A 13725-nucleotide genomic window follows, 5' to 3' on the forward strand; every position below is an offset into this window, starting at 1 on the left:
CAGTGGTACCTCGGGTTACATACGCTTCAGGTTACATACGCTTCAGGTTACAGACTCCACTAACACAGAAATAGTACCTCAGGTTAAGAACTTTGCTTCAGGATGAGAACAAAAATCGTGCTCCAGTGGTGTGGCGGCAGCAGGAGGCCCCATTAGCTAAAGTGGTGCTTCAGGTTAAGAACAGTTTCAGGTTAAGAACAGACCTCCAGAATGAATTAAGTACAGTGGTACCTCGGGTTACATACGCTTCAGGTTACATACGCTTCAGGTTACAGACTCCGCTAATGCAGAAATAGTACCTCAGGTTAAGAACTTTGCTTCAGGATGAAAACAGAAATTGTGCTCCAGTGGCGCGGCGGCAGCAGGAGGCCCCATTAGCTAAACTGGTGCTTCAGGTTAAGAACAGTTTCAGGTTAAGAACAGACCTCCAGAACGAATTAAGTACTTCACCTGAGGTACCACTGTATTTGAAAAATGAGCAATTTTTGTTCCCTAAAATGTCTGATAGGAACCCCACCTTCCACTTACCTGCAAGTCAAAAACGCTTCTCTGTCCATGGTCATGAACTCTGTTCCCACTGACAGCTGGCAATATGAACAGGTAAAGCTCCTGACTGGGGGGAGAATTGGGGCCAGCCTCCCTGCACCCTTCCCCTTCCCCCTCCATGGCAATATGTGTGGGTGATCAAACAGAAAGTTGTGTACTCCCACTCAGGAAAGGACCAGGAGGGGAGTGGCTTCCCTCGAGGAAGTCCCAGCCCACCCAAGCAAGCGTAGAAACCTAGTGTGTAGAGGCCAGTTGGGTAAGATTGTGGTTTCCTCTCCAGGGATGTGGGCGTTGCACTCTCTCATGTACATAACTCGGGCCACAGAGAAGCAACAAGCCTATCTGCTCAGCAACACATCCCCCTCGTGCCACAACCATCCTGCTGCCAATCTACTGAGAGACAAGAGTTATGGAGGACAGAATGGGCTGCCCATCTGTTTTTGTCGTGGACGTGCCACAGAGGGATGTCCCCTTCGTGCCACCCGTGCGGAAGACCCAGAAGAAACGGCCGTATGGCCAGCTGCTGCTGGGAATCCTGGTGCTGCTGGCGTTGGCTGGTCTAGCCATAGAAGCTTATTTCCTTCTCTGCTTCCGCAAGGAACTGGACAAAGCCACATCACAGGTCATAGCAAGTGCACAGAGAGCAAGGGGCGATGGAGAGTGGGAAGCAGAACGTTGAGGGTTGCTCTGGGTGTTGGATGTTGAATAGTAAGAACGAATAGAAGCTGCAAGAATGCCAGGACTTGTGTATTGAGGGGTTAGATGCACTTTGTTTGTTTGTTTGTTTGTTTGTTTGTTTGTTTCTCATTGGTTGAGAATTTTGTCTGGGTGACATTTTGAGCACTGACCTAATTCACCACCTCCTAGAGAAATATGTGAATCAGAATGTAAATTATGCTTTGGATTTTTCTCTTCTCTGAGTTTTATGATACGGTTCTCAGATTCCATCTTTAAAAGATATGCCAATTAATCCAGAAATGAGACGGAACAGGATTATGAATAAACACGTGGCAAAAATTGACACAGAGCAGGGATCTTGTGTAGAGTCAGCCCAGGTTTTATGTAGGGTTAGGGTTAGGATTAGGTTTAGGAATCAGGATGCGGGGCTAGATTATCCTTTGGTGTGATCCAGTACTGTATTGCTATTCCTATGCTCTTTTGTTTGTGTGGATTATGTACTTAGAGTTCAGTGCAGTGTGTGTGTGTGTGTGTGTGAGAGAGAGAGAGAGAGAGAGAGAGAGAGAGAGAGAGAGAGAGAGAGGAAGGATACATGCTGCTCAGGTACTATGGGTACAATTAGGTTTTTCAGGAACAATTTCTATGAGACAATGCAAAAGTTAGCTTTTAAGATCTGAAATGCTTTGCATTGCACAGAACGTCAGGTAGCTATAGATACAGTATAAATAACCAGCTGAACCTCAGACCAGTTCATCTGAAGGATTTAGAGTTGAAAGTTGATTGTGGTTTCATTTAAGAACATGCAGCTGCTCTTAAAAATGAATTTCACTTTCTTCCAACTTACCAGACAAAATAGCATATGGACCTTCCTTCCTTTAACGATACCTTATGCAGAAAGACAAAGGGATCTCCTAACTTAGAAGATGTGGGGATGTACATGGAGTGTGGAAACTCATAATTCTCACACCCTTCATCTGATGTGCTTGGATGCTCTGTGCCAAGAGAGAATGGCACAGATTTTATTGTGCTTATTTTGGTATACAAAATTCTCTGGAAACAGGGAAGCAACTAATACCTGTGGCAATAAGGAGGGATGTTGTAAATTGAGCTTTAAGAGTGCTCCCCACATGGAGACCTCGGGTGCAAAACTCTGAGCACTGCCAGAATTCTCTCTTCCCCTTGGGGGAGTGAGACTGGACTGTATCCACTAAAATAAATATACTAACAACGTTGTTAATTCATTATTTCCATCCTAGAAAGCTGCAACTTGCTCCTAGCTTCTAAGTGCATATAGACTGGATGCACATGAAGCAAACTTCCCATAGGTGCAGCTGGGGCCGTCCCTGCCATGAGGCAGAATGAGGTTGCTGCCTCAGGCGGTAGATACTGAGGCGCAGGGAATGAGCAGAGCTTTGTATGACCCCCTAAGCTAGGCCACATTCACACCATACATTTAAAGCACTATGACACCACTTTGAGCAGTCATGGCTACCCCCAAGAATTCAGGGAGCTGTAGTTTGTTAGGGGTGTGGAGAGTTCTTAGGAGACCCACATTCCCATCACAGAGCTACAATTCCCACTGTGATTTTAACCCTCAATCCCTCTTCACAGGGAACTCTGGGAATTCTAGCCGCAGGAGAGAATAGGGGTTTCCTAGCAGCTCTTAGCACCCTTCACACGTCACAGCTCCCAGAATTATTTGAGTGAAGCCATAACTGTCCAAAGAGGTATGACAGCTCTTTAATGGGGGGCTGACGCCATCTTGTCGTTAGCCTCAGGCAGCATAATTTCTTCAAGATGATCCATCTGTGGTTTCTGCTCTTTTTCATGCCAAATATGTTTTCCAGGAAGGATGTCTGCAATATCTGAAGTGGCCCTACATTCATATATGTTGATATTACAGACTTTTCACAGAAACTGAAGAACAGCCATTCCCAAATTATTATTTTTTAATAGATTCTGGGTGTATATTAGAGAAGCAGTGGGAGAAGGTAGAAAGATGTAATGTCCAAACTGTGATTCATCCGCTTACTATGTCTGTCTAGTATTGGTTTCCCGTATATTGATGATTCCGTGAGAAATATTTCAGAGATGAGACCTCTGTCAGCACTATAGTTGTTCAGACCTGAGTGGGGTGCTTTTTCAGACAGTTTGACTGGAAATTGACTTCTGGATTTTATTTTTTCCTTTTTTAAAGGGATCTGCAGATGCAACTTTTGAGAAATTTGTACAAGGTAAGTTTGTCTTGCCCTTTATTTAGAGCCTTTTGGTTCTCCTGAGGCATTGCTATTCTGCAGTTAGCTAGAAGTGGAATTAAAAGTTTCACACAGTATATTAACGTAGCGGCATATTATCCAGCAAATCCCTTCTCCGTGGTCATAATGATACAATAGTAGATAGGAGATCAGCATATCTGTCCCATTTCAGTCAAACTGGCACTGTACACTTTTTCGATACACTTTTTACACAAAACACTACTTCTCAAACATAAAACATGCAGTTCTCAAAATTAAGATATACGCCTCTCAAAATGTGTACTTCTAAATGCTTTGCAAAGCACTCATTCATAAAATATGCAACTTAAATATAAAACATGTATCTTGTTTGTGCTTTTCCAAACTGAAACCACATTGCAAAATCTGAGGAAGTCTTTAATTCAACTGGGAGTTGCATTCCACAGGCAACATTATTGAGTCAGGATGGTTTGCTGTGAAAAGTGGACCAAATACGCTCCTCCCTCATCCCTGCTCACAAGTAATTTCCATACAACAAAATTAATTTCCAATGCTAATTTGCGAGTGTAACCCATTTTATTGTATCTCTGCTTAGTGAGGCAGAGAAAAGAATGCTGAATTGTCCCTTATCTGATTTTGTTCAGATTCAGATTTGCAGTGTGTGCGATTCAGATTCAGATTACCAGTTTCTTTCCATTATTTCCTTCCTTCCTTTCTCTTTTAGTGTGATTTTGCAACAAAAAGAAACTAAATAAGATTCAACTGACCTTGTTCACCAGCAGTTCACTAGGGTAGCAAAACAACAACAACCTGTGGGTACCTACTAACATTCCCTCTCCCCTCAGTCACTACTGTACTTTGTTTAATTATATGCTATTTCACCCAGTGCCTGATTTACATATAAACTAAACAAGTTACAGGTATAGCTTAGGGCCCCACTCTCTTGGCCCCCCCAATATCCTTCTTCTTAATTGTATTTCACTATTAATATACTTCTTCTTAATTGCATTTCAGTTCAACAATTACTTTGATAAAATACATATTTTGTTATGTGCAAATGGCTTTAGGTACCTATTTGGTTCATAAATGACCATATAGCATATCTTCAAAAACAGTGGCAATTTGTTGTTGACAAAGGACAGCTGGACATATAAAGGGCCCCATTACCTTCAGTACCTGAGGGCCTCATCAAACCTAAATCCAGCCCTGATTTTACCCCTTCCATACTATAAGGGAATGTTGCATAACCCATTTGTGGAATTAATTACAATAGCTTAATTATAGCCACAGATAAATGTAGTGTTGGTGTGTGTATCAAGGACTATAAATCAAAGATGAACAAAACATTGAAACTTGGAAGTGTCCGCAGGTACCTCATTCCCTGCTTTCGACTAACTGATACCACAATACACATTTAATCCCAGCTATAAATAGCGTTGGATTCTAAAACTGTTGTGTGGTCATGCAGAGGTTTCTCTCACATGAGGAAATGTAAGATTCAGATTTGTTTATTTGAACCTGGTCATCAGACTATCATAAAGTAAGACTTTGACAGTGTTCCAGCTCACATTAGAGGGCCACAAGTCCAAATGAAATAACATACAACCTAAACAAATGTCAAACATTGAATTTCCCTGGCAAATCACAACCTTCCCCTTTAAAAATCTGGACCCTAACATACGTTAAAATAAATAAAATGTACGCAAACCTGAATAAAACAATAAATAACCTGAATAAATTAAAAGTGTGAGGTAGCTTCCTTAGTGATAGGTCGTGGGCCCTTCGATAAAGCACCTGGGCATTTGTGGGGGTCTTTTCCCTTGACTGTTTTGCTCCTGAGATGGATGTTTGGCTTTGCCAACCTCTTGCGTGCCAAGGCCCCGTGCCCTGCAGTTCCCCATTCATTAATAACACAGAGACACCAGTATTTAGGATTATGGGCTAAAACAGGCCACAACTTTATTGGTTACAGATGCACTTGGTTTAGCTTAGGCACTGTGTGAAACCAGGGCAATCTTGACTCCTGTAGGGAGTGGAACTAAGGGTAAATCACCAGAAGGGGGAGCCCTATGACCTACATCAAATAGGGGCACTCCAGGGATCCCCACTGGCGTTGTGGTCAGGATCCACACCCCCAGATCCCTTTAACAGGATACCCTTATCGAGGAGGGGCAGGCGGAGGCTACAACCTCCCTTCCATTAAACAAAGGCTTAACCCAATGCCTAACCTTACAAAATTGTGACGATTGCTACAATGTAGGTGAAAACCAAATGGCAGGTGCCGATTCGCCAAGTGGGAAAATTCCTACCCAGCCCCAGCAATAAGGCGGCTGGCATTTGTCCATAGCAAGGTCATATCAAACCAAAGCTTAAAAAGAGGGCGGGTGGTTTGGGAGGTCTGACAAGGAGGCGAGAGATTGGAAGCCCCTGGTTGCCCTCAGTTTAAAACACCTGCGGCCATGCCCCCCGCTGGCATAGATTGGCTGGGTGGGGGTGATGCAGCTGGAGTTGGTGCAATGGGGCGTTAATCCCCCACCCCTGAGCCGGATCACAGCCAGGGCCAGAGGCCTGGCCGCAAAACCACCCACCACGAAAGATGAGCGGTCCTCTTAAGCAGGGCGATCCTTCATCCCATGGGCCAAACAAAGCTCAACAAGGATTCTGTTTGGCCCGTGAGGTCAAAAAACCCAAGACATCTGCCCTACACTTTGGGAGTTCCCAAGTGGAACCAATATCTTCTGCCATCCGCTCAGTTCAGCTGCATTTGGGAGGGAAATATACTTGGAGTCGAGAGTGGATTTCATGCTCTTTATTCAGCTCATAGTGGTGAGGAGGAATGGACGTTTCCCCAGAATGTCTGCTTTATATACATTATTTACACAATGGACCCCACGTGATTGGCTAATTCCGGGATTCACCTGTAGGCCAATCAGGTTGAGGATTCACTTCTACCTGGACCTGGATTGGGTGGCTCCTATGGACCAATCAGACTGCTGCATTCTGGAGCCTATTGTTCTCAGTAAATAACAGAAGCCCTAGTCAATTCTGGATGGTGTAATGTGCTATTACAATGCTTCTCACTCCCTCAGAAGGTGATGGACTCTCCTTCCTTGGAGGTTTTTAAGCAGAGGTTGGGTGGTCATCTGTCATGGATGCTTTAGCTGAGATTTCTGCATTGCCGGGGGTTGGACTAGACGGGTTGGATGGGTCCCGTGCAATTCTACGATTCTATGATTAGACACAAGGGAGTAGCAACATTTTGTTCCTCTAAGAAAAAAAACCCCAAAACCTTGGACTGTTCCTTTTAATGACGCCTACGCCACCCTCCATTCCCCACCCCCTCAGACTGCACATCATTTCCTCTGGTTACATGCTGCATCAACCCTTCCGTGTGGTAAGGAAATATTGCACAATGCATTAGTAGAATTAATTGCCATCGCCTATAGGCACAGAGGAATCTTGTGGGTCAGTGGCTCTAGGTGCGTGTCGATGTCTATATATCAAATGGAAACCAGGAAATGTCTTTTAGAATGAAAACCGCACTGGCGGACACTTTAGAGCAAGAAAGCACACAGTTAATCTCAACTGTAAATAGCACAGAGCTGTGCTGAGTATCCATCTTTTTCACCGCGTGATCATGCCTGAGATGTGGCTATGTGAAGGAACCTTTTCGGATGACAGATGGTGTGTTACTTCCCTTAAGAGCAGCAGAATGGATGTGACAGACAAGGTCTGATTCCAAGAAACGCAAGCCACTGGGAAATTTTCTGCACATGTCCCACTGAAGTTCTACAAATAATTTCTCCCTCCCTCCCTCCCTCCCTCCCTCCCTCTCTCTCTCTCTCTCTCTCTCTCTCCCACACACACACACACACACACAACAATTGCACATATAAAACAATCACACATAAAACAATTAAAAAGAACGAAAAGGAATTCCAAATATAAAAACAGTTTCAAAGCCAATAGCCAATTCAGATACCCAGGGTTGACACAAAGCATTTTGCTGCCTGAGGCGAAGGACAACAAGACTGGTAGTTGAATCTTAGTCCAATACTAGTGTAAGGATAGCATCCTTCACAGCATTTGAGGGCTAGAGTACTGGGCCAGCCATAAGGCACTCACAGTTTGGCCCCTCCCTGTACCTTGGCATGTGCCACCTGAGGCAACTGCCTCATCATAGGGCCGGCCCTGCAGATACCAATTGGGGTAACAATCTCTACTTCAAAGGCTTGTTGAAAGAGGAACGTCTTCACCAAGCATCTAAGAGGCAATAGAAGTTAAGACTTGTCTGTTATATAATGGGAAGCACTTTCTCCTCCAGACTCTCCATGCCCGGAAGCTACCGTGCCTTTCTTTTTCTGCCATTTGGCCACCCAGGGCATGTCACATGGCACAAGGGGCAGAGAACCCTTTCCAAACTCCCATGTCCCTGCTGGCAGAACTGGGTCTGGACTGGAGGGAGGGCAAGACTAAGCAGGCAAGTGAAATGGTGAGCATGAAGGGAGCGGCTGCAGAAACTGGTTTGCTAGTGTGGCAGCTGCCTGCCTCAGGGAGGTCAAATATGCTCTTGCTCTCATGCTACACACCCCTGGTTCATTGCTGCCTACAGGGAAGCCCAAAAGCTTGAGATGGTGCCAATAATTAAATAAAATGTTACCTTTTTAATGATGTGATAATCTTTTAATTTTTTTGTGCCGCACGTATCCAATTTCTATGATGAGAAAAGTAGAGTCCTGGTGCCTGTATCAGTTACATAAACTGGGCAAATGTGCATAGTATGGTGTAGTGGTTAAGAGCGGTGGACTCGTAATCTGGTGAACTGGGTTCGCTTCCCCGCTCCTGCACATGCAGCTGCTGGGTGACCTTGGGCCAGTCACACTTCTCTGAAGTCTCTCCGCCTCACTCACCTCACAGAGTGTTTGTTGTGGGGAAGGAAGGGAAAGCAGATTGTTAGCTGCTTTGAGACTTCTTAGGGTAGTGATAAAGAGGGATATCAAATCCAAACTCTTCTCTTCTTCTTCTTCTTCTTGTGTTGCATAATCCATTCTGCAATGTTCACTCTTCTGTGTCATTTATTCTGCTTTGCTATAGAGAAGAACAAAAAGTCATGTAAGGTGCCGAAGCCCCCAGCAACCTTTTAGGGTTCTGAGATTTTAGCCAATGCTGCCTACACACTTTCAAACATTTCTTTGCATCCCTAAGCGCTCTATGTGGGGCTACCTTTGAAGGTGACCCGGAAACTACAACTAGTCCAGAATGCGGCAGCTAGACTGGTGACTGGGGACAGCCGCCAAGACCACCTAACACCTTGAAAGACCTACATTGGCTCCCAGTACAATTCAAAGTGTTGGTGCTGACTTTTAAAGTCCTAAATGACCTCGGTCCAGTATACCTGAAGGATCGTCTCCACCCCCATCGTTCAGCCCGGACACTAAGGTCCAGCGCCGAGGGCCTTCTGGCAGTTCCCTCACTGCGAGAAGTGAGGTTACAGGGAACCAGGCAGAGGGCCTTCTCGGTAGCAGCATCCGCCCTGTGGAACGCCCTCCCACCAGATGTCAAAGAAATAAACAACTATCTGACTTTTAGAAGAAATCTGGAGGCGGCCCTGTTTAGGGAAGCTTTTAATGCTTGACAGACTATTGCATTTTAGTACTTTGTTGGAAGCCGTGAGCGTGGTTGGGGAAACCCAGCCAGATGGGCGGGGTATAAATAATCTATTATTATTATTATTATTATTATTATTATTATTATTATTATTATTAATTTGTGCTTTTAAAATCCCCACCAAATGATCATCTGAGATTCTTTGCGCCCAGCAGTACATTTCTATACAGTGGTACCTTGGGTTACATACGCTTCAGGTTACATATGCTTCAGGTTACAGACTCCGCTATCCCATAAATAGTACCTCGGGTTAAGAACTTTGCTTCAGGATGAGAACAGAATTCGTGCTCCGGCAGCACGGCAGCAGCAGGAGGCCCCATTAGCTAAAGTGGAGCTTCAGGTTAAGAACAGTTTCAGGTTAAGAACGGACCTCCGGAATGAATTAAGTACTTAACCCGAGGTGCCACTGTACTTGTTCCTCACTCCCACAGAATTGCAGCACTTACAAATCTCTGATCACGGTTACCTGCTGCTCAGAGAAGTTGCTTCGCAAGTGCCTCTGCTACGCACAACTACCTGCAGACAGAAGGAACCAGCAAAACTCATTTTTGCCTTATTCATTTCCACAGGTCACAAACCTACCATTGAAAAGCCAGCTGCTCATCTGACACTAGGTAAGAAAATTCTCTAAGTGGATTAAATTTATACCATTTGCCAAGCTTTTCCAAGAGGCTGAGTGCCGTGGGCGTGATCCCGAGCCAGTTGACTGGAGGGGTGCAGGGTGTAAAGGTTGAGAGTAGCTAACCTTGCAGCCAGGCCACCTGGAGCCTATAGTTAGGCTTGTGAGATGGGTACAGACTAGTAAGCACAAATGAGAAGGGCTATAAAGTTGCCTAATAGAACCAGTGGCAGGCTTGAGTGGGCCCTCACCATGGTGCTACTGGGTCCTCAACCTGGAGCCCTGTCACCACTGGGCTTCCACTGCTGCTCCCCCCAACCTGGTGTTGTCATTGCTGCCACCAATTGCCACCCACCATCACTTGGAGCCCTAAGACACCACTAACCCAGGAGTGTTGATTCTAGATAAGTTCTAAGCAGCTGCTCAGCTCGGATGTCTAGCAATGGATATGTAAGATGGTGGATCAGAACCAATGGCCAGCAGGGCAGTGGGAGAGTAGACACTGGCTTTGGGCAAGTGGGGCAGATTAGGGATCCTGTTGATGTACTGCCCACCTCACTGCCCAGCAGTCTTCCTGCCTGAGCTGGCAGACGTGGCATTGAGATTCTCCTGGAGTTTTCCGTGTCAATGCCATTGATCCTGATTCCAAGGCAGCTCAGGACTTCATGGCCTGCAAGGCAGCCAGGAGAAGGGAACCTGGGCTGTATCATGGTCCTACTCTTTCTTAAACCTTGGCCCCCCAGCTAGAAGGTATACAGGAAGGCGGGGTGGATGAGTATTCAAACCATAATTTTTAGGTTTGATTTAGCGGTGCCCTTTCACTTTTGATCAGAAGGTCGGCGGTTCGAATCCCCGCGACGGGGTGAGCTCCTGTTGCTCAGTCCCTGCTCCTGCCAACCTAGCAGTTCGAAAGCACGTCAAAGTGCAAGTAGATAAATAGGTACCACTCCAGCGGGAAGGTAAACGCCGTTTCCATGCACTGCTCTGATTCGCCAGAAGCGGCTTAGTCATGTTGGCCACATGACCCGGAAGCTGTACGCTGGCTCCCTCGGCCAATAAAGCGAGATGAGTGCTGCAACCCTAGAGTCAGCCATGACTGGACCTAATGGTCAGGGTCCCTTTACTTTTTTAGTCTTACATTTGGTCTGCCCCATGGCAGAAAATTTCTGCAATTTTAAAATAAATGTCCCCATGCGAATTTGTTACATCCTCATCCTCATTTCTCTTTGTATATGCATTTTTCCATGAAATTTTGTCTAGTATATGCATTTTTGCAAGTAATACGCACCCCACGTATTATTCAACAATATATTCAACAATATATGCATTCTTGTGCACCCTCTTCACAAATATATGCACCCTGTGTTTACTCTGGAGAGCTGCATTGCAAAATCTGGGTAAATTTTGAAGGAGAGCTGTGTTTGCTTCGCTTCTTGCCTTGGAAAGTGTGGACTTGATAGGTTTGCATTAAAACATGAACCAAATGAAGTTCTCCCCCAGACCTAGTTTGATCCCATTATCATTTCACTGTTGAAAGGGACAGGATCTGTTCGTTCACCCCGACCTCCACCACAAATGAAGATACAGGGTGTTGTGTTTTGCAGGTTCCTCTGTCGCTGTGGCTCCGAACGGATCTCTGCAGTGGGAACCCACAAATGGCTTGGCCTTCCTACAGGACATGAACTACAGTGGTGGTTCCCTGATTTGCAGCAAGCCTGGACACTATTACATCTATTCCAAGCTCTACCTGGGGCATTCAAGCTGCCCAGACATGCAGCAGAACAGCCAGTTTGTCACTCACTCCGTTTACAAGAGGACTTCTCGGTATCCTGATCACATGGTGCTGTTAACCAACAGTATTCCTTACTGCAACTGGAAGAACAGCAAAGATTGGAGGCATAATAGCTTCCTCGCTGGAATGGTGCAGCTGGAGGAGAAGGATGAGGTGTTCATCAAGGTGTCTCAGAAGCAGTTGGTGTGGGTCAAGGATGATTCAAGATCATATTTTGGAGCCTTCATGATCTGAGAGCTATTAGAGCTGTGTACAGACAATTGAATCTGTGGAACAACCAGATGGCTTCCTTCTTATACTGCTGTGGCAGAATTAGCCTCAATCCTGCAATAGCTTGATAACTTCTCAAATATTATGAAGGTGAAGGGGAGCCTTACTGGGGAGCTGGGTCCACCTTGCTGAAGGGAAGAGGCCTGTTCACTCCTTTTGGATAGAAAAAGATGGTCTCTTGTTTGAAATGTTTGAAAACATTTTGGTGGTGGTCAGGGGGGTTGCTGGGACACTGCTGTGAGAGGGAGGGTAGCTTTGTACTTATCCGCTTTTGTGGATAAGCCCTCATACTTCCCCAGACTGCCAAAAGATAAGAAGAAAAACAAGAATATTATTTATCACCATAGGCACTAGCCAACAGGTGTCCACGACTGCCATACCCCAATATGTTGGAGCAGTGCTGGTTGTTTTTCCAGGGCTAGTTTTGCCTTTTCCTGGTCACACATTGAAATTCTACAAAAATCCACTTTGACCAGGAACTATGGTGGGACACAGAATATGAAAATGTAAGGTGCCACCTCAGAGTCTCTACAAATTGGACATCTTTGTACATAGCCTCAGCATTGGCGACAGAATAGGATGGTTTTATTTTTATTTTGTTTGCTTGCCAATGAATGCATACATCTTAAATGAGATACCTAGCAGAATCCAGAACGCTGCTTTGCAATTTCAGCTTGTTGCTCAGCTAAGGAAGATCCTGTGCTGGAGACCATATCTGACCTCTGAGGTGAAAAGTGAAACTTTCTTGCTAAGACATGAGATCGGTAGTCAGCTATCAAGACACCGCATTGTGATCTCTTGGAGAACCAAAAAACAATCTGACCCTTCTGTGCTTTGCGCCTTTATACCTTGTTTATTTTCAGCGTCTCCTCCCGCAACCAACCTCCTTCTCCAAGTATCTCAGAAGGGATTGTGCATATTACTATTATTATTATTTTGTTAAAAAAACATCACTTTATGAACTCTCCTCCATGTGCAAGTATCTGCTTTTCCTATAAGATACGACTGTAGAATGAGAATTGACAATGGGATGGTGTCAGTAAGGGCAACTGAGGCTCAGGGCATTGCTTCCAATATTAGTTTTTCCTGCCAATCAGGGATCAATCAAGCAGTGAGAAGAGCAATCTCACAAGACAGTACAAAGTAAACAACAAGATTTAACTGTGTGAAGTCACTGAGGGCAGGAGAAGGCAACATTCATGAATGGGTCACCGTTTTCGTAGGAAGTGCTGAAAAATCCCAGTGAAACGGAGGCAGTGTGTCGTGGCTAAAAATACTCATTAAAAACTGCCCTACTAATAGAACATATGAAATGAAATTAAAATATCTGCCAACAAATGGTCTGTTTGCCCCTGTGTTTGGAATAGGAAGGGAATTGACAAAGGAAAAGCCCTTTGTTATACTGGGAGAGAATGTTTCTCTTTTCTGAGGAAAAGTCATTAGGTTGATACTGGAGAATTTCTGAGCCAGATTAAGCAAAAGCCTTGGACAACTCACAAACAATTTAAATGGGGTTACTTTGCATGTTAACTCAGAAGGCAACTCCCGCTGACTTCAATGAAGACGTCATTTTCAACAACGTTTTATATCTTGTTTTTCCTCCGGAGACCTCATAAAGTTTTATCCTCATAAAGTTAGGCTGAGATAAAGTGACTAACTCAAAGACACCTGGTGAGATTCCTGATTGAGTAGAGCAGGCATGGGCAAACTTGGTCCTCCAGATGTTTTCAGACTACAATCCCCATCATCCCTGACCACTGGTCCTGTTAGCTAGGGATGATGGGAGTTGTAGTCCCAAAACATCTGGAGGGCCGGGTTTCCCCATGCCTGGGGTAGAGATTTGAACCTGTGATCCACACTAAACCACAATACCGCAATGAATTTCCCAGTAAGGGTACCTCATTATAGTCGGCCTGGCA

At 44.9% G+C, this 13725-nt stretch overlaps 1 protein-coding gene across 1 annotated transcript; it reads left to right on the plus strand.

Annotated features, from left to right (window-relative positions):
• Window positions 1-911: 911 nt before the first annotated feature.
• On the plus strand, window positions 912-11951 carry TNFSF14 (TNF superfamily member 14). Its single transcript, XM_053371616.1, has 4 exons — window positions 912-1168; window positions 3422-3458; window positions 9695-9739; window positions 11349-11951. Exons 1-4 carry the CDS (start codon window positions 956-958, stop codon window positions 11768-11770), a joined length of 717 nt encoding a protein of 238 aa, XP_053227591.1. The 5' UTR covers window positions 912-955; the 3' UTR covers window positions 11771-11951.
• Window positions 11952-13725: the final 1774 nt, after the last annotated feature.

This window comes from Podarcis raffonei, chromosome 17, assembly GCF_027172205.1.
Source record: "Podarcis raffonei isolate rPodRaf1 chromosome 17, rPodRaf1.pri, whole genome shotgun sequence".
NCBI lineage: Eukaryota > Metazoa > Chordata > Lepidosauria > Squamata > Lacertidae > Podarcis > Podarcis raffonei.

Coding starts and splice junctions, on each gene's coding strand:
- TNFSF14 (XM_053371616.1), top strand. CDS start 956: ATGGAGGACAGAATGGGCTGCCCATCTGTTTTTGTCGTGGACGTGCCA. Junction 3,459..9,694: donor TTTTGAGAAATTTGTACAAG/GTAAGTTTGTCT, acceptor TCATTTCCACAG/GTCACAAACCTACCATTGAA. Junction 9,740..11,348: donor AGCTGCTCATCTGACACTAG/GTAAGAAAATTC, acceptor TGTGTTTTGCAG/GTTCCTCTGTCGCTGTGGCT.